The sequence below is a fragment of the Phytophthora sojae genome, assembly GCF_000149755.1.
Source record: "Phytophthora sojae unplaced genomic scaffold PHYSOscaffold_2, whole genome shotgun sequence".
Taxonomy (NCBI): Eukaryota; Oomycota; class Peronosporomycetes; order Peronosporales; family Peronosporaceae; genus Phytophthora; species Phytophthora sojae.
The window spans coordinates 7521418-7544718 of NW_009258116.1; the positions used below are offsets into that span (position 1 = coordinate 7521418).

General features: G+C 58.0%; 10 protein-coding genes across 10 annotated transcripts; 3 read left to right on the forward strand and 7 right to left on the reverse strand.

Moving 5' to 3' along the window:
• Positions 1 to 708: 708 nt before the first annotated feature.
• On the forward strand, positions 709 to 2299 carry PHYSODRAFT_344884 (hypothetical protein; the record flags this gene model as incomplete). The annotated part of the gene is made up of 2 exons (XM_009522123.1): positions 709 to 737; positions 811 to 2299. 2 exons carry the CDS (start codon positions 709 to 711, stop codon positions 2297 to 2299), a joined length of 1518 nt encoding a protein of 505 aa, XP_009520418.1.
• A 245-nt stretch (positions 2300 to 2544) lies between these two features.
• Positions 2545 to 4865, forward strand: PHYSODRAFT_540021 (hypothetical protein). Its single transcript, XM_009522124.1, has 8 exons — positions 2545 to 2696; positions 2775 to 2821; positions 2917 to 2991; positions 3081 to 3398; positions 3480 to 3535; positions 3611 to 4121; positions 4205 to 4280; positions 4350 to 4865. The coding sequence occupies exons 3-8, from the start codon at positions 2946 to 2948 to the stop codon at positions 4732 to 4734; spliced, it is 1392 nt and encodes a 463-aa protein (XP_009520419.1). The 5' UTR covers positions 2545 to 2696; positions 2775 to 2821; positions 2917 to 2945; the 3' UTR covers positions 4735 to 4865.
• Positions 4866 to 7065: 2200 nt separating this feature from the next.
• PHYSODRAFT_485341 (hypothetical protein) lies at positions 7066 to 7926 on the reverse strand (the record flags this gene model as incomplete). Its single annotated transcript, XM_009522125.1, has 1 exon — positions 7066 to 7926. A coding segment is annotated over one exon (861 nt), but the record flags the coding sequence as incomplete, so codon positions are not given.
• Positions 7927 to 9846: 1920 nt separating this feature from the next.
• PHYSODRAFT_462351 (hypothetical protein) lies at positions 9847 to 10257 on the reverse strand (the record flags this gene model as incomplete). The annotated part of the gene is made up of 1 exon (XM_009522126.1): positions 9847 to 10257. A coding segment is annotated over one exon (411 nt), but the record flags the coding sequence as incomplete, so codon positions are not given.
• Positions 10258 to 11335: 1078 nt separating this feature from the next.
• PHYSODRAFT_465795 (hypothetical protein) lies at positions 11336 to 12190 on the reverse strand (the record flags this gene model as incomplete). The annotated part of the gene is made up of 1 exon (XM_009522127.1): positions 11336 to 12190. A coding segment is annotated over one exon (855 nt), but the record flags the coding sequence as incomplete, so codon positions are not given.
• A 441-nt stretch (positions 12191 to 12631) lies between these two features.
• On the reverse strand, positions 12632 to 14950 carry PHYSODRAFT_248110 (hypothetical protein; the record flags this gene model as incomplete). Its single annotated transcript, XM_009522128.1, has 1 exon — positions 12632 to 14950. The coding sequence occupies one exon, from the start codon at positions 14948 to 14950 to the stop codon at positions 12632 to 12634; it is 2319 nt and encodes a 772-aa protein (XP_009520423.1).
• Positions 14951 to 15130: 180 nt separating this feature from the next.
• On the reverse strand, positions 15131 to 15991 carry PHYSODRAFT_486290 (hypothetical protein; the record flags this gene model as incomplete). The annotated part of the gene is made up of 1 exon (XM_009522129.1): positions 15131 to 15991. A coding segment is annotated over one exon (861 nt), but the record flags the coding sequence as incomplete, so codon positions are not given.
• A 1950-nt stretch (positions 15992 to 17941) lies between these two features.
• On the reverse strand, positions 17942 to 18340 carry PHYSODRAFT_458051 (hypothetical protein; the record flags this gene model as incomplete). Its single annotated transcript, XM_009522130.1, has 1 exon — positions 17942 to 18340. A coding segment is annotated over one exon (399 nt), but the record flags the coding sequence as incomplete, so codon positions are not given.
• Positions 18341 to 19332: 992 nt separating this feature from the next.
• On the forward strand, positions 19333 to 22059 carry PHYSODRAFT_359412 (hypothetical protein; the record flags this gene model as incomplete). Its single annotated transcript, XM_009522131.1, has 1 exon — positions 19333 to 22059. The coding sequence occupies one exon, from the start codon at positions 19333 to 19335 to the stop codon at positions 22057 to 22059; it is 2727 nt and encodes a 908-aa protein (XP_009520426.1).
• A 395-nt stretch (positions 22060 to 22454) lies between these two features.
• Positions 22455 to 23167, reverse strand: PHYSODRAFT_285045 (hypothetical protein). Its single transcript, XM_009522132.1, has one exon. The coding sequence runs from the start codon at positions 23127 to 23129 to the stop codon at positions 22614 to 22616; it is 516 nt and encodes a 171-aa protein (XP_009520427.1). The 5' UTR covers positions 23130 to 23167; the 3' UTR covers positions 22455 to 22613.
• Between the last annotated feature and the right edge of the window lie 134 nt (positions 23168 to 23301).

The window sequence follows — 23301 nt, forward strand, 5'->3', positions numbered from 1 at the left end:
AGCCTCGTTCGGGGTTCTATTAGGACCCGACGAGGCTTCGGCCACTGCCTGTCACTCCAACGAGGATAATGTCGCCAGCTTAACCAAAGCAGCCACTTCCATCTCGCGCTTGACTGCTCCTTGATCATTGTACCTTGATTCTTGGGCGACGGGTAATCGCTCCAGTAATCTCCATTTTCCGATACCACAGTTACGCGGTTAATGCCGCATTTGCTGAGTCTACTTAGCGATACATGTAGGAGCAATTGGGCGGACAGTTGAGCTGGGCTACAGTAGAGCACTCACCATGAAGGGCTAAGCTCACAGCCAAGTCTTAATGCATAGTAGTGGAAACGACTTGTGTGGCTGCAATTAATGGCCACGCAACGGCGAGACTGTGTGCGTACTGAGGCAAGAACTCGACCGCTTCAGTGCCAACTACGCACTGCTAGTTGCACTTCGTAGCACTGTAGGGCAACTGCGGCAACTAAAGCGGTCAAGTGCTACCTCTATCCTATCCAACGTCATCAATATCCTATCGAACATCATACGCGTTTTCACGTCTGACGATTGTCTAACCAATTCCGTCTAAGAATCAATCTTTGCGGCGGGCAAAAGTCGAGAAATGAGCGAAACTGACCCAGCCTGTGGCCGCCCTATACTAGTAGTACTCCGAACCCTAGTGATGCGCTGTGATTGGACGAAAGTTGCACTTTCGCCAATCACTCCATGTCCGAGGACAAGAAGCGGGGTGCATCGTAACAGCGCAGGAAAGGAGAGGTGAGTCCCTCGCAACCAGGTGAGACCATCCAGGGGCCAGGGCACCCGCAGCGCGGACGGCCCCCGCGCGCAGCAGGCGAGTCCGCGCCGCCGACGCCAGCCGCAGCATCTACAGCCACAGTATCCGGAGGACCGTGACGGACGGTGGAAGACTCTGGCTGTGAACAATCCGGTGGCGTGGCAGGAGGCCGTGAAGCCGTCGCTGCTGACATTCCTCAAGATCAAGAAGCATCTCATGGTACCGGTCGCGTTCGTAGTCCCACGCGGGGACGACGCGTGGCCCAGGGCGGCGTGGGGGTATCCGCTGGGCAAGCACGCCGCGTGGCTGCGGAAGCAGTGGAGAGAGGGGGGACGCGGGATCGACCCGACGCAGAGCAAGGAGCTGGACGAGATGCCGTTCGCCTGGGACTGGAGCCAACACAAGTGGGACCTCTTCTTGTTGCCGGCACTGCGGAGATACTTTGAGCTGAATGGACACACGGATGTATCGACAGATTTTCGCATTCCGAAGGAGAGTCCCGAATGGCCTGACCACTTGAGGGGGTACTATTTGGGCTGCAAAGTGCTGAATATACGCAACCGAGATGATTACGCAAAGCAGGTGGAAGCGGACCAAGACGAGCTTGAACGACTTCACTTCTGTCACGACTCGACGTTATACGATCGCGATTGGCGCGAGAAAGTGGAGCCGGCACTGACGGTGTTTCGGCAGGAGTTTGGTCACTGCAACGTAAAGAGTGCATTCGTGGTTCCATCGCAATCCCCATGGCCAGAATCAACATGGGGAATGCACTTGGGAATTACTGTCCAAAACATCCGTCGTGGGGATTTCGGTCGATACAAGCAGGAGTTGGACGAGTTGGGCTTCGTGTGGGACAACTCCGAGTGGGAGTGGGGGGAGCGGATCATGCCAGCTTTCGAGGCGTTCCAACGTCTACAGGGTCATTGCCGAGTACCGGCACATTTTGTGGTACCGTCGGAGGATAAATGGCCGACACAATCGTGGGGTTTGAAGCTGGGAAGAGTTGTCAGCCAGATCCGTAGCCGAGGCTATTACTCCGCTCAAGTTTCGCGTGACAAGGCTCGACTGAAAGAGTTGGGTTTTATATGGAGCTGCTGTGAATTTGAGTGGAGTGAGCGCGTCATGCCTGCACTGGAAACTTTTCATCTACTGCATGGCCATTGCCGAGTGTCGGCGTCTTACGTGGTACCATCGGAGGCGTCGTGGCCGAAGGAAGTGCATGGCCTGAAGCTAGGGTTTGTTTTGAAAAACTTCCGCCAGCGCGCCTCCTATTTTGACCAAGTGGCCCGAGCGATGGACTCGTTGGAGGCGATCGACTTCGACTCGAGGATCGCTGATTCCAGGTGGGGAGAACGCGTGGAGCCGCTGCTGGCCACGTTCGAGCAGCTGCATGGACATCGCAACGTGCCGCGCAACTTCGTGGTCCCGTCGGTTTCTCCTTGGGAGGAAAAGGATTGGGGCGTCCAGCTGGGCAAGCTAGAGCAGAGAGAACCGCCTCGCGCTGAAGTAGATAGTTGAAGTGTGCACCTGAATCGACTCAGGACAGGACTCGGACAAAAATGCGAATGTGACGAGGCAAGTCCACCAAGAAGTGTCTTCCTGTTGCCTCGTACTTAGTGTAGCGTGTCACCGACCAATCGCGCGTTTGGACGTGTTGGCCAAGTTCAAGTTGTGTACAAGTGGTGTGCGGGAGCATTTTGCGGCGGTCGGCGCTGGTTTGACAAAGTCGATATCGCCCAGGAGGAGCCAGAGAGACCATGAGCAGCTTCCAGGCCCTCGGACGCAGCGTGCGCAGCAGCCGCCTCGCCGCCCGCCACGTCGCCGCCAGAGCCGCGCGCTCCCAGGTGGCGCTCGCCGCTGCGCGCCCGACGCGCGCCTTCTCCGCGCTCCAGAGCGCCGCCCAGCAGCAGCGCAGGTACCACCCGCCCACTACACCCATCACCGCGTGTGGCCCATGGAGACGCTAATGACCTCTTTGCCTCTCTGCGTGCAGCTTCCTGCGCTCGCAGACGCCGTTGGTGGCTCGCGCGTTCTCCTCCGGTGTGTGCTCCACCCTGCTGACCCCTCCCAATTGCTATAAACCCCAAGAGATTACTTAACTGCTGCTGGTATTGTTGCCCCTTTCTCCTGTTCAGCCGCCGCGGAGGCGGTGCCGGTGCCTTCGATGGGCGACTCCATCTCGGAGGGCACGGTGGTCGAGTGGCTCAAAGGTAGGACGACACAGACCCCCACTTTTTCAAATGCCTGGAGATGCGGTGACGTGAGGCTGACGTTGAGCTGCTGGATGTGGTGATTGCAGCCCCCGGCGACTTTGTGGACGCGGACGAGGTGGTCGTCGTCCTGGAGACCGACAAAGTGAGCGTGGACGTGCGCGCGCCGTTCTCGGGCGTGCTGGAGGCCCAGCTGGCCCAGATTGACGAGAACGTGCTCGTGGGCGCGCCACTCTTCAGTGTGGTGAAGCAGGCGGCTGGCAGCACCCCGGCTGCTGCGGCCTCTGCTGCCGCTGCTGCCCCGGCCAAGGAGGCGGCGGCGCCTGCTGGCGAGGACCTGGAGACGATCAACGTGCCGTCCATGGGCGACTCCATCTCGGAGGGCACGATCGTGACCATCCGCAAGAGTGAGTGGCTGCTTCTGTCTCGGAATACGGGGAAAGGGTTCGTATGGTGCTGACTTTGGCTGTCTGTTTCTTGTGGGGTAGACATTGGCGACTACGTTCGGGCCGACGAAGCCGTCCTCATCGTGGAGACTGACAAGGTGAGCTTGAGCTACGAACTGGCTCTAGTTGGCTCGTGTCTGTATTGAATACGTACTCACTTGAAATGTTAATAGGTGAGCGTCGACGTCAACGCTCCGGTGTCCGGAAAGCTGACCAGCGTGCTGGCAAAGCTTGAGGACGTCGTGGAAGTCGGATCGCCTCTGTTTGTGATTGACAAGGCGGCTCCTGCCCCCGCCGAGTCGGCCGCCCCGGCGCCTACTACTGCTGCTGCCCCTGCCGCGACTACCGAGAAGGCCCCGGCTTCGCCCCCGAAGCCTTCTACCCCCGCCCCGGCGGCTGCTGCTGCTACGCCGTCGGCACCTGCTACGGGCCGATACAACCGCAACGAGACTCGCGTTCAGATGAGTGCTCTGAAGATCCGTGCGTCGCACCGCCTCAAGGACACGCAGAACAGCGCTGCCATGCTGTCTACCTTCCAGGAGTGCGATTTGGGCAACCTGATCGCTCTTCGTGATGAGCTTGGCGATAGCTTTGAGAAGACCCACGGCGTGAAGCTCGGCATCATGTCCTCGTTCCTCAAGGCCAGCGCTCAGGCCCTCCAGCGCATCCCCGCGGCGAACTCCTGTACGTGCATGCAATGCGTTGTATGCTGCTTCAAAAGAGATGCAATCTTGCTGACTAGCCCCTGTGTTTTGATTGACTCACAGTCATTGATATGGATGCCAAGGAGATCGTCTACAACGACTTCGTGGACATCAATGTGGCGGTGGCCTCGGAGCGCGGGTAAGACCTGAGTGATCAAGCTGTCTGTGACCGATAGACTAACGCTTTGCTGTAATCCTTCGTCTCTAGTGTGGTGATGCCTGTGATCCGTAACGTTGAGAAGCTGAGCGTGGTGGACATCGAGAAGACGCTGACGACTCTCGGCCAGCAGGCGCGCGATGGCACTCTGGCGCTGGAAGACCTGGCCGGCGGTACCTTCACAGTGTCGAACAGCGGCGTGAACGGCGCGCTGCTGAGCACTTCGATGCTGACGGCCCCGCAGTCGGCTGTTCTGGGCGTGCACGGTGTGAAGATGCGCCCGACGGTGCACGCAGGCAAGGTGGTGCCGCGCCCGATGATGTTCCTCTCGCTGACGTACGACCACCGCATCATCGACGGACGAGAAGGCGTGACGGTGCTGAAGAGCATCGCCGAGGCGATCTGTGACCCGCGTCGTCTGCTGCTGGACATGTAAACGTGTGATAGCGCGCGGAGGAAGCCGCCGCGTAGGTCGAACAAGAAGAAGACAAGCTTGCACAAACACAAAGGAGGAAGGAGTGGACTAACCAAGTCCTAGAGTGAAAAGATGAACTTGGTTATTGTTACAAATCGTTTACCCTTACAGTGACAGATAAGTTTTCACAATCACAGCCATGAAGGTTTACAAAATATCATAACAGGTGGACTATCTCGTCTCGAATGACAACTCGGCGGCAGCAGCTTGCTCAGCCAAGCGCAGGACCTCGTCTGGGTCCGCTAACTCTTCCATGAACGCTATCTCTTCGTCCTCGTTGTCCTCCTCCACATTATCATCATTGGACTCGGTGCGCTTCACAGCCTGTACCATTATCTCCGCTTCAAAACTGCCCCGATCATCTGCCACTTCAGCGGTATCAGTCGCATCTATAGAAACCGCAGACTTGTCGAAAGTATCAACAATCTCGTGGCTATCCGCCTCGCCTACAGATTCAGTGGACGCAGCAACTTCGTCCGACGCTCCTGTGGCTTCGATCGTCACAGATTCCTCGACCAACCCATGCTCAGACACAGACTGCTCCGCTTCGACATCGATCGGATGAGTCGGTTCAGCGTCGACCTCGACAACTTCAGCGACGTTCGCAACATCTTCAGAGTTTTCGTTTTCGGCTTCAGAAGACCAGCCATTCTCTGCTGCCTCCTGTTCAGTTGTCACCAGCTTGACAGAAGCAGCCACCGTTTCCTCGCGATCGTCCTCGTACAGCTCAGGAGTATCCACCAATTCTTCCCCCACATCCTTGCCCAGTGGACTACCAACTTCTTCCTCCCATGGTAACCCAACAGTCTTCGTTTCCGAACCAGCAAGCGCAGCCAGTTCGTCGTCGCCAGTGTTAGCAACAGCCTCGACGTCGTGGGTATCCGAGTCCACATCATCTTCCACTGGCATGGTCTCTTCCTCTTTAGCAGGTGCCGTCGTATCGACGTCGACGTGATTATCATCGTCTTCACCAACACTAATTTCGCCGGCGACAATAGCGTCCTTGTCCACCTCAGCTTTCGACTCTGACTTTAATGCTACTAGGGTTTCGAGGTCAATGGTAGACGAGGACTCGCCATCCAAAACTGCAGTATCAGGCTCAACGTCCTCGCTGGGCGTAAGACCATAAGATGCGTCCTCCCCCGTCTCCAGATCGTCAGGATTGGCGGACTCTTCATCAACGATGCCCACCTCCACTTCAGACGCCTCGCTGGGAACTTCTGCCTCCGACTCAGTCATCCCAACATCTGCTTCTACCTCGGGTTCATCGTCGTCGGTTACATCGGTCACCATATCTGCTTCTACCTCAAGTTCATCAACCGAAACAGAGCCATACTCAATATCAGACCCCGTCACCTTGGTCTCTCCTTCATCAGATGCAGCAGACACTTCTTCATTGTCACCCAACGCAGCTTGAATCTCCTCGTTCTCCTCATTCAAGTTAGTGGACGGCAACTCATTGAACTCGACATTAGCTTCGTCCGGTTGCTCCACACTTGTCTCCGGGTAGGACAAATCCAATCCCTCTTGAAGCACTTCCACCTCCACCACGTCCTCCGATTCGGCGCTGCTTTCTTCACAAACAATGCCAGAATCTCCGTCGTCGTTGTCAACCGTAGCGGGTTCGAAAGATTCTTCAGCAACACCAACCTCGTCGGTCTCGACAGAGGCATCCACTTCTACATCATCGTTGGAGGCAGAGGATACGTCATTGTCAGCAGCCTCAGACTTCACTTCTTCGACCGAGTTGCTTACACGACCGTCTTCCTCGGACACAACCTCCGTCACTACATCATCAACCAGATCGGCGGAATCATTACCACCCGCGTCGGATGATGTCTCGGTCTCCTCCATCAGCACGTCAACTTCTGACTCCAGCTCACCAACCGGCGACGAATCAACAGCAGCGCGCTCCTCGACCATCACTTCTTTAGGTTCGATAGAGGTGTTCTCTTCACTAGCAAGGACCGCTTCCTCGTCAACCGGGACAGCATCATCTTCGTCAACCAAGACGGGCAAAATTTCAGTCACAATACTTTCCGGCTCTTGCGTCTGAAGCTCTTGCGTCTGAAGCTCATCCTGGATTTGGTCATTTCCCTCCTCCATTGGCATTTGCCCCGACACGTCAGCAACCACTGCTGCTTCAACCTCGGCTTCATCACTCGGCTCACCAAGAGATTCCTTTTCAGCAACAAAACCCTCGTCCTTCACCTCTTCGTAGCCTGCTTCATATGAATCCATCAGCGTATCAAGTTCGTTTTCCTCGTCCAGCAGAGCAACCTCGTCGGTATCATTCATCGTCTCGACGACATCCGATACCACCGACGACTTCTCCGCGACCTCGTCAAACCCTGCAAGCTCCAACAAAGATGACCACACGAACGAACCCACATCCAGCGACACGTCCACCACAGGCTTCGCGTAGCTGTCGTAGAACTCCTGCGACGGAACCTGCTCCTTCACACTCGCAACCCACGGAGCACCGAACGAGTCCGGCGAAAACGGCACCATCCTCGCCAAATTGACGAGATCCACACCCGACAGATTTGACAACAGCGCGCTCTCACGAGCCTTCCACTCCAAGCAAAAGCACGCTTCCGGGTGCGATTGGCCCACGTAGTCACCAACGCGCTCGTACGTGAACGTCTCCAGCTCCTTCTGCAGCGGCGTGCAATCGTCAGCAGACTCCGGCTCCTGCTCGTCGTTATCAAGGGCATGACACTCCCACACGTCCACCACCACAAAACTGATGAACACAGCGCCGAACGAGAAGTACAGCAACACCGAAAGCCAAAACACCAGCGAGATCGTGCGCACGAAGCAGCCCCGCTTCTTCCCCGCACCCTTACTGCCCATGCGGGCGCGGTGAGCACGCTCCAGCACCTCCAGGTTCTCCTCCAGATGCTTCACGCTCAGGGCTCCATACTTACCCTTCAACAAACCAACAAGCTCACGCTCCTTGCCTGCGTACTGTTTCGCGACAATCGCCACGTTCTTCAGCTTGTCAGGCTGGTGCTTCTTGTACAGATCCTTCAGCAAACCCTCCAGCGTCACAGCAGGCACCTCTGTAGCATTGTTGCTCTGGCTTTGGGCTGCAGGTGCAGACGCGTTATGACGCTGACGGAGACCCGTAGGAGCCGCGTTACTGTCCATTCCAGCGAATGGGGGCGGAGGAGGATGATTAAATTGACCTGCTGGCGCTTCACGTTGGGCAGGTGGGGGAGGCCCGTTCATCATAGGAGGGCCGTTCATCGGCGGGCCATCGACGGCTGCACCAGCCGATTCTGAACCTTCATTAGACTCTTGAGCCGTCGGGAACGAAGGAGGAGGAGGGCCGGGGAAAGGGGGAATGCTGCCGCCCGACCGACGTTGGCGAGGCGACACGCGTGCCCCTCGGCCTGGAGACGTCTTTCCACTCGGGCTTGGCGGCATCACAACTCCATTTGCCGTCTCTGGCACCTGCGAACCTAGCGCTTCGTTCTCCTGGACAGGAACCACCGGCGGCGGAACGGGAGGCATATTCCCGCTAAGATCGACGTTGCTTGCAGGGGTAGGAGGGTGGAAAAACTGAGGATGCCGCGGATGACCCAGACGCCCAGGCTTCTGAGGAGCCGGGGCTTCAGAAGACTTGGTGCTGGTCTCGCCATTGGTAGCGCCTTTGATAGTTTGGCTGCTGGTGCTGTTATTGCTGCCGGACTCACCGGAACTGCTGCCATTCTCAAAGCGAGCCTTTAACTCAGCAACCTTCGCTGCACCATACCGCTTCGTAAGCTCAGTGAACAGGAACTTCTCGCGACCAGCGTATCTTTTCCCGTACACCTTCGCCATCTTCAGCCGTTTCTTGTCCACTTCCGTGAAAAAGTCAACGAAAAGTGTCTCTAACGAGACAGGCTCCGAGGATACCAGCTTGGTGTCATTGACAGGAAGAACGGGTCTGGGCGATTGGGTCGTGGGAGCAGGAGGAGAAGCATTGAACAGTGGCTCACTGACAGCATCGTGCTCACCTGCAGCAGTGTGGTCGACTACTCCTTGGTTGGGCCCACGTTCAGCAGTTTCTGAATTATCTTGGATACTAGGAGTTGGTGCCTTTATCGGCATTTGCAACCGCGGCGTCGAGACAGCAGACACCTTCATTTCTTTTCGGCCATGCGAGCTCCACTCAACTTTGCCAACACACCCTGCATACCTTCCGGTTGGGGTGCCACTCGGCGACTGGTGTTCATACGGACTTTCATGAATCGGCGGCATTGCCCCAATCTGAAGCAGCGGGTCGGCTGGCGCAGGAAGCTCCAACAGTGGCATCTGCTCGTGTGGCGGTGCATCAGAGGCTGCATCAGGAGTATTGGGTGGAGTGCGATCTTGTTGTTGTGAGTATGGGGGTGACAGCAGCGTCGCATCGACATCAAATGGTGGAGCTTGCTCCAGGGGCTCGACTGGATCAGCCTCCTGCTGGCCAAAACCATTAGTCGTAGACGGACTTTGCTTCGTTTGGTGTGCTGGGATAACGCTATTGGGTGCTTGATCTTGGTCTTGCACCCGGCGAGGAGACAGAAGCACTGATCTCAGTTCATAATCGCTTGCAATCTTCGAGTTAGACGTGGCTAACACCTCCGGCGGTGATGGAAAATTCATCATAGGGTCTAGTCCTGTTGACCCGATAGTGAAGACGGGAGGCAGGTTTTTCATTGGGGTTGCGCCCCCTGAAGCCCACGGATCCCAAAGAGGCCGATGCGGCGATGGCGGTGATAGAATCCCAAACTGGGAAGACTCATCATCGACAGCCAGTTGACTCTGAGGATGCAGAGGGGATGCCGGGGGCTGCTCCATAGGAGCTGGGACCTTTCCTGCCAAGGGAGCTGGTGTTTTCAACTCTAGCTGGGGACTTCTTGGATGGGGCGTCATCGTTCGTGGCTGGGTCTCTCTGTACGATGTAACTTCTTCTGCGATATGTGACGGGCCTTCAAGCGCGGAGGAATCACTGCGGATCGGACTGCCCCTCGCCTTCGTAGCCTCCGCCTTCTCCAGCTTGGCTGCAAGTTCTCGAATGCGCTGCTCCTTCTCCTCCAGCCTCTGCTGCGCTATTCGTCGATCTCGCTCCACCTCGTGCATGGTTCTTTGCAGCTCAGTCAGCTTCGACAGCGACTGGTACAGCTCCTCTTCTGTGTGCTGCTTGGTCTTGAGCAACTGCTTGCGTAGGCTCGCCTCCGATATCTGCAGCTCGTGCAGATACGTCAGGAGACTGTTCACACTGTCGCGCGTGGGCAGCAGCTTGGACACGATCAGCTCCCCGTTACGCGGCTGTCGTCGTCTATGCGGCGAAAACCTCGTCGGGTTCGCCTCCTCGCCGTTGAACGCCGACGGACACGAGCGCGGCCCGTTCTTCTTCTCGTCGTACACCGGAGAGCGGGCAGCGAAGACGTCCTCCGAGCTGTTGGATCGGGACCCGGAGGCCGCGCGACTGCCGCCGTGCGCCGACAGCTCCATCCTCACTCTCTGGGCCGCGGTGAGCCCCCTCTCCTTGCTGAACGTGGCATAGCTCGCCCTGCCCTGAGGGGTGCGCGGCGGTTGAACAGCATCATTGGCAGCAGCGTAGACTGGGGACAGAGACAGTGGGGGGACTGCGGCGGCCTTGAGCTGCTTGGTAGAGGGAGACACTCGCTGGTGTGCGACTGTCTCGCTGGTCGGAGGCTTGCGCTGCGTGTCGAAGGGCGGGGACTGCGGGGCAACACGCGGAACGAACAGCACACAGGACTGTCAATACCTGTACTCTCTCTCTCCGGGTGGTTGCTGTGTCTACGTGTAGCTAGCTACGTGAGGCGTACGTCGTGTCGGCCGCGGAGGTGTTCCGGTCTCCAGCTGTGATTGGCGCTAGGAGCGACGCGCGTTCCCGGGCGCTCGAAGGCGTCGGAGGTGGAGAAGTGCTGCTGCTTTGGCGACGGGGTCCTGCTGCTCTCGGCGTTGTTGTTGCCGCTCCTGCTGGGCGGCGAGTCCCGCCGCGCGAAGCCCCCCGGCCTACCCAGTCTGCTTTCCATTCTCAGACAGGGGAATGGGCGCGATAAGTTAATGAGTATGGAGAAAATCGGGGTACTCGTAAACTTTACTGTAGACGAACATGGGTACATGAAGTTTGGTTTGGCTACATGTAACCCTGTGGCTCTCTCTGCTCTAGCTTGCCCAGCTGAACGCCCCAATCCTTCTCCTCCCAAGGAGAGCTTGATGGGACCACGAAGTCGCGCGGCACGTTGCGATGTCCATGCAGCTGCTCGAACGTGGCCAGCAGCGGCTCCACGCGTTCTCCCCACCTGGAATCAGCGATCCTCGAGTCGAAGTCGATCGCCTCCAACGAGTCCATCGCTCGGGCCACTTGGTCAAAATAGGAGGCGCGCTGGCGGAAGTTTTTCAAAACAAACCCTAGCTTCAGGCCATGCACTTCCTTCGGCCACGACGCCTCCGATGGTACCACGTAAGACGCCGACACTCGGCAATGGCCATGCAGTAGATGAAAAGTTTCCAGTGCAGGCATGACGCGCTCACTCCACTCAAATTCACAGCAGCTCCATATAAAACCCAACTCTTTCAGTCGAGCCTTGTCACGCGAAACTTGAGCGGAGTAATAGCCTCGGCTACGGATCTGGCTGACAACTCTTCCCAGCTTCAAACCCCACGATTGTGTCGGCCATTTATCCTCCGACGGTACCACAAAATGTGCCGGTACTCGGCAATGACCCTGTAGACGTTGGAACGCCTCGAAAGCTGGCATGATCCGCTCCCCCCACTCCCACTCGGAGTTGTCCCACACGAAGCCCAACTCGTCCAACTCCTGCTTGTATCGACCGAAATCCCCACGACGGATGTTTTGGACAGTAATTCCCAAGTGCATTCCCCATGTTGATTCTGGCCATGGGGATTGCGATGGAACCACGAATGCACTCTTTACGTTGCAGTGACCAAACTCCTGCCGAAACACCGTCAGTGCCGGCTCCACTTTCTCGCGCCAATCGCGATCGTATAACGTCGAGTCGTGACAGAAGTGAAGTCGTTCAAGCTCGTCTTGGTCCGCTTCCACCTGCTTTGCGTAATCATCTCGGTTGCGTATATTCAGCACTTTGCAGCCCAAATAGTACCCCCTCAAGTGGTCAGGCCATTCGGGACTCTCCTTCGGAATGCGAAAATCTGTCGATACATCCGTGTGTCCATTCAGCTCAAAGTATCTCCGCAGTGCCGGCAACAAGAAGAGGTCCCACTTGTGTTGGCTCCAGTCCCAGGCGAACGGCATCTCGTCCAGCTCCTTGCTCTGCGTCGGGTCGATCCCGCGTCCCCCCTCTCTCCACTGCTTCCGCAGCCACGCGGCGTGCTTGCCCAGCGGATACCCCCACGCCGCCCTGGGCCACGCGTCGTCCCCGCGTGGGACTACGAACGCGACCGGTACCATGAGATGCTTCTTGATCTTGAGGAATGTCAGCAGCGACGGCTTCACGGCCTCCTGCCACGCCACCGGATTGTTCACAGCCAGAGTCTTCCACCGTCCGTCACGGTCCTCCGTGTCCGAGGACAAGAAGCGGGGCGCCTCATAACAGCGCAGGAAAGGGAAAGCTGGTTCCTGCACGGACAGGCGAGACCATCCAGGGGCCAGGGCACCCGCAGCGCGGACAGCCCCCGCGCGCAGCAGGCGAGTCCGCGCCGCCGACGCCAGCCGCAGCATCGCTTGACCTGCTGAATTGATTGGCGAAATTTGATGAAGTGTTCGGCATTGCCGAATCGGCAATTATCGCAAGTACGGAGTAGCCAATCAAATCGTTTTACACACCTCTGAGGATAAATTTCTAACTTGTTTTTCACCATAGCAGGCTTGGGAATCCTACAGTTCGTCTACAACGTGTTCGCTTTCGGATGCCACCGCGGGAGCAGCAGTCTTGGCCGCCTCGAAAGGCTCCACCAGCCGGGCGAGAACTTCATTCACGGCAGAAGCAAGGCCGCCGCTCTCCACTTCGCCCGTCGCGGGGGCGGTCAGCTCTTGCTGCGATTCCGTCACTTCGTCGTCGACACTGGCGGAAGAGACTTCCTCGGTGAGCTCGACATCATCGTCGCTGGCTGCGTCCACCACTGACTCCTCCTCGTCGACAACGTCTTGGTCGACAGGAGGCGCAGATTCTTCTTCAGACGCCTCAGCAATGTCTTGGCTCTCAGCCTGCTCACTCGACTCATCTGCAGCGACCACCTCGTCGTCCGACGTTTCCGTGGCTTCGATCGTCACAGATTCGTCGACCATATCACCGACCAGCTCAACCTCAGACGCAGACTGCTCCGCTTCGACATCGATCGGATTGGTTGGTTCGGCGTCCTCGACCACTTCAGTATCGATCGGGGAGTCTTCTGAGGTCTCAGCTTCATTCTCAGAAGGAGAACCGTCATTTTCTGCGTGCGCGTCACCTTCCTCTTCAGCATCTACCTCGACCTCGACAGGAGCAGCCACCGTTTCCTCGCTGTCGTCCTCCTGCAGCTCGTGAGTCTCACTTCCGGCTGATTCCACCGACTCCCCCTCCACCTTGCTCTGTTGTACTTCCTCCAACTCGAACCCAGCAGTCTCAGTCTCCATCTCAGCCAGTTCAACGTCACCGCTCTTGGCGGCAACCTCAACGCTCTGGCCCTCTAGCACCGCATCATCATCCTCCGCCGGGACCTCCTTCTCCTCTTCAACAGGGATTGTCAGATCTGCCTCGACGTGATAGTCGCTTTCAGCATCCACCTTAGCTTCCTCGCCTACGTCCATTTCTCCGGTAATAACAGCTTCCTCGTCAACAATGGCTTCATCGCTAACCTCAGCTTCTTCGCTCGACAAGCTGGTAGTGCTCGCCTCAAGAACATCCAACTCTTCGGCAATGTCGCTTGTAGCAACAGACAATTCAGCTTCGATCTCGGTCACGATTGGCTCTTCATCCCGTACATCGACATCGACACTATCATCGGTTAAGATTTCATCCTCCTCTGGCGCGCCGACGAACGAGTCAACGCCCACGCTGTTTTCATATTTCTCCACCACAGGATCTTCGTTTACTTCAGCGCCAGGGACAACTTCTAACTCTAGTTCCGAGTCAAGCTCTAGCATCGACGCTTCCACGTCCATGGTAGACGAAGGCTCGCCATCCAAAACTGCAGTATCAGGCTCAACGTCCTCGCTGGGCGTAAGACCATAAGATGCGTCCTCCCCCGTCTCCAGATCGTCAGGATTGGCGGACTCTTCATCAACGATGCCCACCTCCACTTCAGACGCCTCGCTGGGAACTTCTGCCTCCGACTCAGTCATCCCAACATCTGCTTCTACCTCGGGTTCATCGTCGTCGGTTACATCGGTCACCATATCTGCTTCTACCTCAAGTTCATCAACCGAAACAGAGCCATACTCAATATCAGACCCCGTCACCTTGGTCTCTCCTTCATCAGATGCAGCAGACACTTCTTCATTGTCACCCAACGCAGCTTGAATCTCCTCGTTCTCCTCATTCAAGTTAGTGGACGGCAACTCATTGAACTCGACATTAGCTTCGTCCGGCTGCTCCACACTTGTCTCCGGGTAGGACAAATCCAATCCCTCTTGAAGCACTTCCACCTCCACCACGTCCTCCGATTCGGCGCTGCTTTCTTCACAAACAATGCCAGAATCTCCGTCGTCGTTGTCAACCGTAGCGGGTTCGAAAGATTCTTCAGCAACACCAACCTCGTCGGTCTCGACAGAGGCATCCACTTCTACATCATCGTTGGAGGCAGAGGATACGTCATTGTCAGCAGCCTCAGACTTCACTTCTTCGACCGAGTTGCTTACACGACCGTCTTCCTCGGACACAACCTCCGTCACTACATCATCAACCAGATCGGCGGAATCATTACCACCCGCGTCGGATGATGTCTCGGTCTCCTCCATCAGCACGTCAACTTCTGACTCCAGCTCACCAACCGGCGACGAATCAACAGCAGCGCGCTCCTCGACCATCACTTCTTTAGGTTCGATAGAGGTGTTCTCTTCACTAGCAAGGACCGCTTCCTCGTCAACCGGGACAGCATCATCTTCGTCAACCAAGACGGGCAAAATTTCAGTCACAATACTTTCCGGCTCTTGCGTCTGAAGCTCTTGCGTCTGAAGCTCATCCTGGATTTGGTCATTTCCCTCCTCCATTGGCATTTGCCCCGACACGTCAGCAACCACTGCTGCTTCAACCTCGGCTTCATCACTCGGCTCACCAAGAGATTCCTTTTCAGCAACAAAACCCTCGTCCTTCACCTCTTCGTAGCCTGCTTCATATGAATCCATCAGCGTATCAAGTTCGTTTTCCTCGTCCAGCAGAGCAACCTCGTCGGTATCATTCATCGTCTCGACGACATCCGATACCACCGACGACTTCTCCGCGACCTCGTCAAACCCTGCAAGCTCCAACAAAGATGACCACACGAACGAACCCACATCCAGCGACACGTCCACCACAGGCTTCGCGTAGCTGTCGTAGAACTCCTGCGACGGAACCTGCTCCTTCACACTCGCAACCCACGGAGCACCGAACGAGTCCGGCGAAAACGGCACCATCCTCGCCAAATTGACGAGATCCACACCCGACAGATTTGACAACAGCGCGCTCTCACGAGCCTTCCACTCCAAGCAAAAGCACGCTTCCGGGTGCGATTGGCCCACGTAGTCACCAACGCGCTCGTACGTGAACGTCTCCAGCTCCTTCTGCAGCGGCGTGCAATCGTCAGCAGACTCCGGCTCCTGCTCGTCGTTATCAAGGGCATGACACTCCCACACGTCCACCACCACAAAACTGATGAACACAGCGCCGAACGAGAAGTACAGCAACACCGAAAGCCAAAACACCAGCGAGATCGTGCGCACGAAGCAGCCCCGCTTCTTCCCCGCACCCTTACTGCCCATGCGGGCGCGGTGAGCACGCTCCAGCACCTCCAGGTTCTCCTCCAGATGCTTCACGCTCAGGGCTCCATACTTACCCTTCAACAAACCAACAAGCTCGCGCTCCTTGCCTGCGTACTGTTTCGCGACAATCGCCACGTTCTTCAGCTTGTCAGGCTGGTGCTTCTTGTACAGATCCTTCAGCAAACCCTCCAGCGTCACAGCAGGCACCTCTGTAGCATTGTTGCTCTGGCTTTGGGCTGCAGGTGCAGACGCGTTATGACGCTGACGGAGACCCGTAGGAGCCGCGTTACTGTCCATTCCAGCGAATGGGGGCGGAGGAGGATGATTAAATTGACCTGCTGGCGCTTCACGTTGGGCAGGTGGGGGAGGCCCGTTCATCATAGGAGGGCCGTTCATCGGCGGGCCATCGACGGCTGCACCAGCCGATTCTGAACCTTCATTAGACTCTTGAGCCGTCGGGAACGAAGGAGGAGGAGGGCCGGGGAAAGGAGGAATGCTGCCGCCCGACCGACGTTGGCGAGGCGACACGCGTGCCCCTCGGCCTGGAGACGTCTTTCCACTCGGGCTTGGCGGCATCACAACTCCATTTGCCGTCTCTGGCACCTGCGAACCTAGCGCTTCGTTCTCCTGGACAGGAACCACCGGCGGCGGAACGGGAGGCATATTCCCGCTAAGATCGACGTTGCTTGCAGGGGTAGGAGGGTGGAAAAACTGAGGATGCCGCGGATGACCCAGACGCCCAGGCTTCTGAGGAGCCGGGGCTTCAGAAGACTTGGTGCTGGTCTCGCCATTGGTAGCGCCTTTGATAGTTTGGCTGCTGGTGCTGTTATTGCTGCCGGACTCACCGGAACTGCTGCCATTCTCAAAGCAAGCCTTCAACGCAGCAACCTTCGCTGCACCATAACGCTTCGTAAGCTCAGTGAATAGGAACTTCTCCCGACCAGCGTATCTTTTCCCGTACACCTTCGCCATCTTCAGCCGTTTCTTGTCCACTTCCGTGAAAAAGTCTACGAGAAGCGTCTCTAATGACACAGGCTCTGTGGCCACAGTCTTGGTCTCTTTTTTCTTAGGAGACGGGGGAGTCGGAGTTTCAGCCTTGGGTGCCGAGGAAGACGGGGGGAGAGAAGCACCTAACGGTGGAGCGTCCATAGCTCCAGAAGAAACACTGTCCGCTGGAACGGGCTCAAAATGAGTGTTTGAAACATGTTCACTTGAGGCCGTGACGACATTAGGCGCGTTTGCTGGCGGAGGGGCATTTTCAGGGGGTGGCGTAATGGCTGAAGCTGCAGTCGGAGGATGGGGTGTCATACCTTCATTGCTTTCAACAGTGTTTGCTGCAGATGGCAGTGGGGCGGAGGACATACCAGGATGTCCGTCTTGTTGAGCCGGGAAATCACTCCACCCTGCCACATCACCCTGTGCAGCAGCAACAGTTTCTTCACGCGCCTCGAGTGAGTTTCTGTCGAGTGGAGGTGTCGAGAGCATAGGTTCCTCTCGTGAAGGAGGAGCTTCTTGTAGCGTCAGCACACTCTGACTATCGGTCTTCATTTCCGCCGAAACAACGTCTTGTTCTTGCGGGTACGGCATCGCCCCCACATTAAATACTGGCGCCGGAAACTGAGGAGAAGGATCCTGCTCAGGATGCGCCAAAGTGGACTCGGTCTGCTCCATCTGAGCGGAGTCGCCAGTTCTGGGGGCTTCACCCTGACCCTGTGCTCGGCGTGGGGACATTAACACTGACTTCAGCTCATAGTCTCCAGCAGCGCTTGAGTCTGCCGTCGTTGCAGCCACCATCGATGAAGATGCAACGGGATCTAACCCCGTCGATCCGATGTTGAACACAGGGGGCAGGTTCTTCATCGGGGTTGCACCTCCAGAAGCCCATGGGTCCCAGAGCGGCCGGTTCGGTGATCGAGGTGATGCGAGGCCGAACTGAGCAGAACGGGAAATGTCCTTAGGCTGGTCAGGGTGCAGAGGAGGCATTGGTCCCTCGTTCTGCGAAGTGGCAGAAGGTTGCGTGGGGGGAACTGGGGTTTGAGTGGATTCTTCAGTCGATTGGGCCTCCTGGATCGGTGGCTGCTCCGCGCCCGTCACGGGTGTCTCCACTTGCGGGGTCACTTCCTCAGCGATTGGCGGCAGCTCATCAACGCTAGCTGAAGCACTACTCCTCGCCTTTGCAGCCTCCGCCTGCTTCAACTTGGCTGCAAGATCCCGGATGAGTTTCTCCTGCTCCTCCAGCTTCCGCCGTGCTTCCTCCCGGTCCCTTTCCACCTCCTGCATCGTTTTCTCCAGCTCGCTCACCTTCGACAGCGAGTGCGACAACTCCTCTTCTGTGTGCTGCTTCGTTTTCACCAGTTGCTTGCGCAGAGTTGCCTCCGAGAGCTGCAATTCCCGCACGTACCCCATAAGACTATTCACACTCGTGCGCGTGGGCAGCAGCTTGGACGCGACTAGCTCGTTACTGCGCAGCTGCCGCAACTTGTCGATAGAGAACTGGGGCTGTTTGGTGCTGTTGAACGTCGACGGGCACGACTGCGGGCCGTTCTTTTCTTCATCGTAGACCGGCGGAGTAATGTTCGCAAACATATTCTCCGAGCTATTGGACCGGGAGCCTGCACGGCTGCCCGCATGGGCGGACAGCTCCATGCGCACGCGCTGCGCCGCGCTGATTGCTCCGTCGTCGTCCTGCGTGGGCTTACCAAGCGGCGTCTTGGGCGGCTGCACGCCTTGTCCGGCATCAATGCCAGTTTCCTGCTTCGTCTCCAATTCGCTCTCGACAGCAGCCGGAGCAGGAACTGCCACCTGCTCCACAGCGGGAGCTCCGAAGAGCGATGAAGCAGGCGCGATGTCTTGCGGCGCAGCAGCAGCCGGGGGTTGCGCCTCCTCTTTGGCGGCGACGGACGAGGCCCAGCTCAGCCGCGACACCTGCTCCTGCTCCGCCTGCGCGGCGCCGAAGCCCTCGATCTCGCTGCCGCTCCAGCTGACGTTGCTGTCGATGGACGAGGACGACGGGCGCTTGCGGTGCTTGCCGTACAGCGGCGACTATGACGAAGAAAAGGTAACCACACAAAGCAGCACGAATTAGTATCTTTCTCCCGGTAACTCTGCGTGAAGTACCCAGCGTCTACGCACGTCGTGGCGACCTCCGACTCGTCCCGGCCGCCATCCGCGTCTGGTGGCGCCCGCGCTCGTGTTTACGGGCGCTCGAGCGCCCTGGAAGCCGAAGGACTGCGGCGCGTGCGGCTGCTGGGGCGGCGGCGGCGGCGCGCTCTGCTCGCTGGTGCTCGTGGCGGGAGGAAAGGCGCTCGGCGGCCCGCTGCGCCGCGCGAACGGCGCCTGGACGCCCGCGGGGGGCGCGCCGAACCCGCGCGGCGGAGGCGGTGGCGGCACCTTCCTCTCCATCTGCGCTCTGGATTCTTCTTCCGCTACTGCCGGGCTTGCGGACACGTGCAAGTGTGCAGGGAGACCTCCCTACCGCTAGACCCGGTACCGAAATATCGGTACATGTGATGTACGATACGCAACTGTACCAGGCAATCGGTACCTCAATAGCGCGGGAGCTTATTCCCGCCAAATTTGAACCAAAGTCACTCAACTCGGGAGTGCAGTCGGCGGCAGTCCCAAGGGCAACAGCAACCATGGGCCGGGCCAAGCGCAAGTCCATCACGCAGGCGTCCATCGAGGCGTTCGTGGGCTCGAGCGCGGCCACGCGCGTGGCGGAGGACGTGCAGTTCAAGGTGCCGTTCCTGCCGCTCACGGCGCCCGAGGAGCCCACGCCCGCGGCCTTCCGCGCGGACACGCCGCTGTACGAGCACCAGCGCCGCTCGCTGCACCGCATGCTGCAGATCGAGGCGCGCGACGAGGCCGTGGCCAAGTTCAACTTCGGCATGCTCGACTACTTCTCCAAGGGCGGCTGCCTGGCCGACGCCATCGGCACGGGCAAGACGGCCACGATGTTGGCGCTCATCGCCGGCGAGCCGCGCGACTACGCGGCGGGCGCCAACCTGCTCGTGGCGCCGTCGCACCTGCTGGCGCAGTGGAAGCTCGAGGTGGACAAGTTCGTCAAGCCAGGCGAGATCGACGTCGTGCTCGGGCTCAGGCAGTACATGGAGCTGGTGGAGAACCCGGCGGCCAGAGCGGACATCTCCAACCGGATGCTCGTGCTCGTGGGCGTGGAGGAGGCCGTCAAGTCGAGGAACCACCACTACAGGCGCGGCCAGCTGTTCTCGACGGAGCTGCAGGTGAGAGGAAGGCCCAAGCCAATGGTCGTGGACCCCATCGCGCTGCAGGAGTACGAGGAGGCGGCCAAGTTCGTGCACAAGGCGTACAGCGGCCCGCTGTGGGTCACGCCGCTGCATCTGCCGCAGAAGCCGTGGAGACGCGTGATCTTCGAGGAGGTACAGGACCTGGTGCTGCCCGGGAAGAGCGCGAGGGACTGCTTTATTCAGCTCACGCACCGCTGCTTGAACGTGTGGCTGATCACGGCCACGCCGTTCCCTGGGAAAGCCGAGTCAATGTACGCGAACAACCAGCTGCTGGGCTTCAAGCGACTCCGGCTGCTGCCGCATGATCCCGCCTTCGATGAGATCAAGCGGAAGCTCTACCTGCGCAACTGCGCGCAGGTGAAGCAGCAGGCTATCACGGACAAGATCAAAGTGGACGAGACCTACATCCCCGTCAAGCTGCACCCGAAGGAGCTGCTACTGTACAGGATCGAGCGTGTCCTAGCGACGAAGCAGTCCGAGTTTGATGTGTTTGCGCTTGGAGACGTTGACGTTCTGGCTGCCGGTGGAAAAGAGGGCTCTGCTGACACTGTGGTCCCAGAGGAAGCGCCGGTCAGCGGTAAGGATGCGGTCTCAGAGATGCTGTGGGGTGAGCAGTACAAGTCTGCTCGTCAAAGCTGCGTGCACGCCGGCATCTCGGACCGTGTTGTTGAGCGCGAACGCGGTGGCAAGCAGAATGGGTCGAAGGACACCGCAACACCTCCGCTTACCAAGATCAAGAGTCCCAGCGAGGTGTATCGCGACGAAGACTACCACCTAAACCGGCAGCTGGCAGTAGCGACGAAGCGCAAGAATGAAGTGGAGATCATGGAGGCTGCTACTCGCAACACGGTCGAGATATGTCGCGCAATTCGCCTGAACACCTACGCCGACGTGCGGGACTGCTTCGACGACCTGGAGAATTCTGGGCTCAGCAAGTTCTTTGACGACAGTGGAGAGACTAAAGCCGGCTTCCGAATGCTGTACAAGCACTACCAGTTTGGCGATGACATACCAGAGCCAACAGAGCTTCTGTTCTACCACCAGGGCGAGATTGAAGACTATATATTGAAGTACTTCAACACAATGGACAAGGTCGAAAAGCTCGCCAAGGTTATGGAGTCGACACTGAACGAACGGTGTCCGCGGGCCCGTGCCGTCGTCGAAGAGCAGCTCAAGCAGGTCACTGAGTGCGTAGCGCTTGTCAAGTCGAAAGAGGCTCGGCAAGATGAGGCTATCGAGAAGATGCCTGCCTACGGTAGCAAAATCGCTGCGTTGGTCCAGTATCTGAGCCGCCTGTCGACAATCAAAGTGGTAATTTTCACGATGTGGGATCGAGCTGTGCGAGTTGTGGACAAGGCCCTTCGCCTGGCCAACATCACAAGCGCCGTGTTTCTTCAGCACCAGTCAAGTGAGACCAAGTCCGCCCACGTTGCATCTTTCCACAGCGGCGACATCCAGGTCCTTATCCTGAACTCGCTGACGAGCGCCTCTGGGATCAACTTGCAGGTGGCATCGCACGTAATCTTCTTAGACCCGGTCGGATTCAGTCCGATGCAGGCCAGCACACTGGAGCAGCAAGCCATCGGCCGTGTGCTGCGTATGGGCCAGACGAACGAGCTCGTGACTGTGGTCCGGTTCATTGCTGAGGACACGATGGAGGCGACACTCTACGACGACATCCACGAAGCTACTACGAAGGCGGTGGAGGCGGAGGACTCGTTCTTCGATGGCGAGCGCGAAGATGCGTACGTGTGCACCGACTTCGCGGCGCCAGTTCGGCGAGTGGTGCGCATGTTTGCCCCGGCCGCCGACGGAGCTGAAGCACAAGACGAGGAGATCCAGATCGAGGGCTCCATGTCCATTGAGGAGGCCATCACACACCGGATAGAGCAGGCTGCAGCAGAAGGAGAGATCTTCGACCTCACGGAGGACGCACCGATGAATCTGGAGGAGCAACTGGCCGCTGCTCGAGAACACGATGCCACTACTCCTCAACTCAAAAAGCGCCGTACGCGAGGCAACACTGCCAGTCCAGCGCCGATCGCCGTCGCTTACGCAGACGCCATGGTGAAGAGCGAGCCACAACGCGCACAGAGGTGATGCCTACACCTTGTATACTTTATCGGCTGCGTGCCGCACAGTACACGTTTGCATGTTCGATAACGTTCATGTAAGAGAACTCATGAGTGCACAAGTACCGTGCCAAGGTTGAACGAACTTGTCTGTCGTGACGTGTCTTGTCCTCATTGCATGTCCTCACCTTCGATGCCATGCCGACAAGACACGGCACGCAGATCCGCAAGGCTCTGAAGCACACTTACGTCATCGAATCCGGCACACGTGGCTACATTTCCCCCATGGTCGCAGATCGCATCGTGCTCGGCAAAAAGATCCGCCAAAGGCGGGGGGCTTCCTGTACTAGTAGACAAGAAGCAGCAGCAGCAGCAGCAAGGAGCGACCGACCGGTACGACAATAGATTGGAGGAAGACAAGAAAAAAGCGGGGAAAGAAGCATCCGTTTAATTATCCATGTGAAGCAGGCGCGTCCGCGTCCTCAGCCAGCGCGAATCGCGAGAACTCGGGCGCTGCAGGTCCGCGGGCGCAGCCGTCGCTGGTCACTCAGCAATCAGTGGCGGGTGGGGGCAATGGCTTGCTTACAGCTCGCCACAGTTGGCGATGACCACGGCCTTCTTGGTCTGGCCGGACTGCGAGCCCACAGCCTCGATGTTCTTGACGACGTCCATGCCGTCCACGACGCGGCCGAAGACGACGTGTTTGCCGTCCAGCCACGAGGTCTCCACCGTGCAGATGAAGAACTGCGAGCCGTTCGTGTTGGGGCCGGCGTTGGCCATGGACAGGATGCCCTCGCCCTTGTGCTTGAGCAGGAAGTTCTCGTCCGGGAACTTCTCGCCGTAGATCGACTCGCCGCCCGTGCCGTTGCCGCGCGTGAAGTCGCCACCCTGGCACATGAAGTTGGGGATCACGCGGTGGAAGGCGCTGCCCTTGTAGTGCAGCGGCTTGCCCGAGCGGCCCACGCCCTTCTCGCCCGTGCACAGCGCGCGGAAGTTCTCGGCCGTCTTGGGTACCTTGTCGGCGAACAGCTCAAAGGTGATGCGGCCGGCGGGGGCGCCGCCAACGGTCATGTCGAAGAACACCTGCGGGTTCGGCATCTTGAGGCTTGGGATCTCTGGCTTGCTTGCGACTTGGGGAATACGCGAGTGGCTCGGTTGGTGTCCACCGGCGCTCCCCCCCTTTTGGATACCGTGCTGGAAAGACTGCCGCCTGCACTGGCGCCCAGTATGATATGCTGCAGTCATTTCATCGCACCCATTAAACCTCTTT

Coding starts and splice junctions, on each gene's coding strand:
- PHYSODRAFT_540021 (XM_009522124.1), top strand. CDS start 2,946: ATGGGCGACTCCATCTCGGAGGGCACGGTGGTCGAGTGGCTCAAAG. Junction 3,536..3,610: donor TCATCGTGGAGACTGACAAG/GTGAGCTTGAGC, acceptor AAATGTTAATAG/GTGAGCGTCGACGTCAACGC. Junction 4,281..4,349: donor GCGGTGGCCTCGGAGCGCGG/GTAAGACCTGAG, acceptor CTTCGTCTCTAG/TGTGGTGATGCCTGTGATCC.
- PHYSODRAFT_285045 (XM_009522132.1), bottom strand. CDS start 23,129: ATGCCGAACCCGCAGGTGTTCTTCGACATGACCGTTGGCGGCGCCCCC.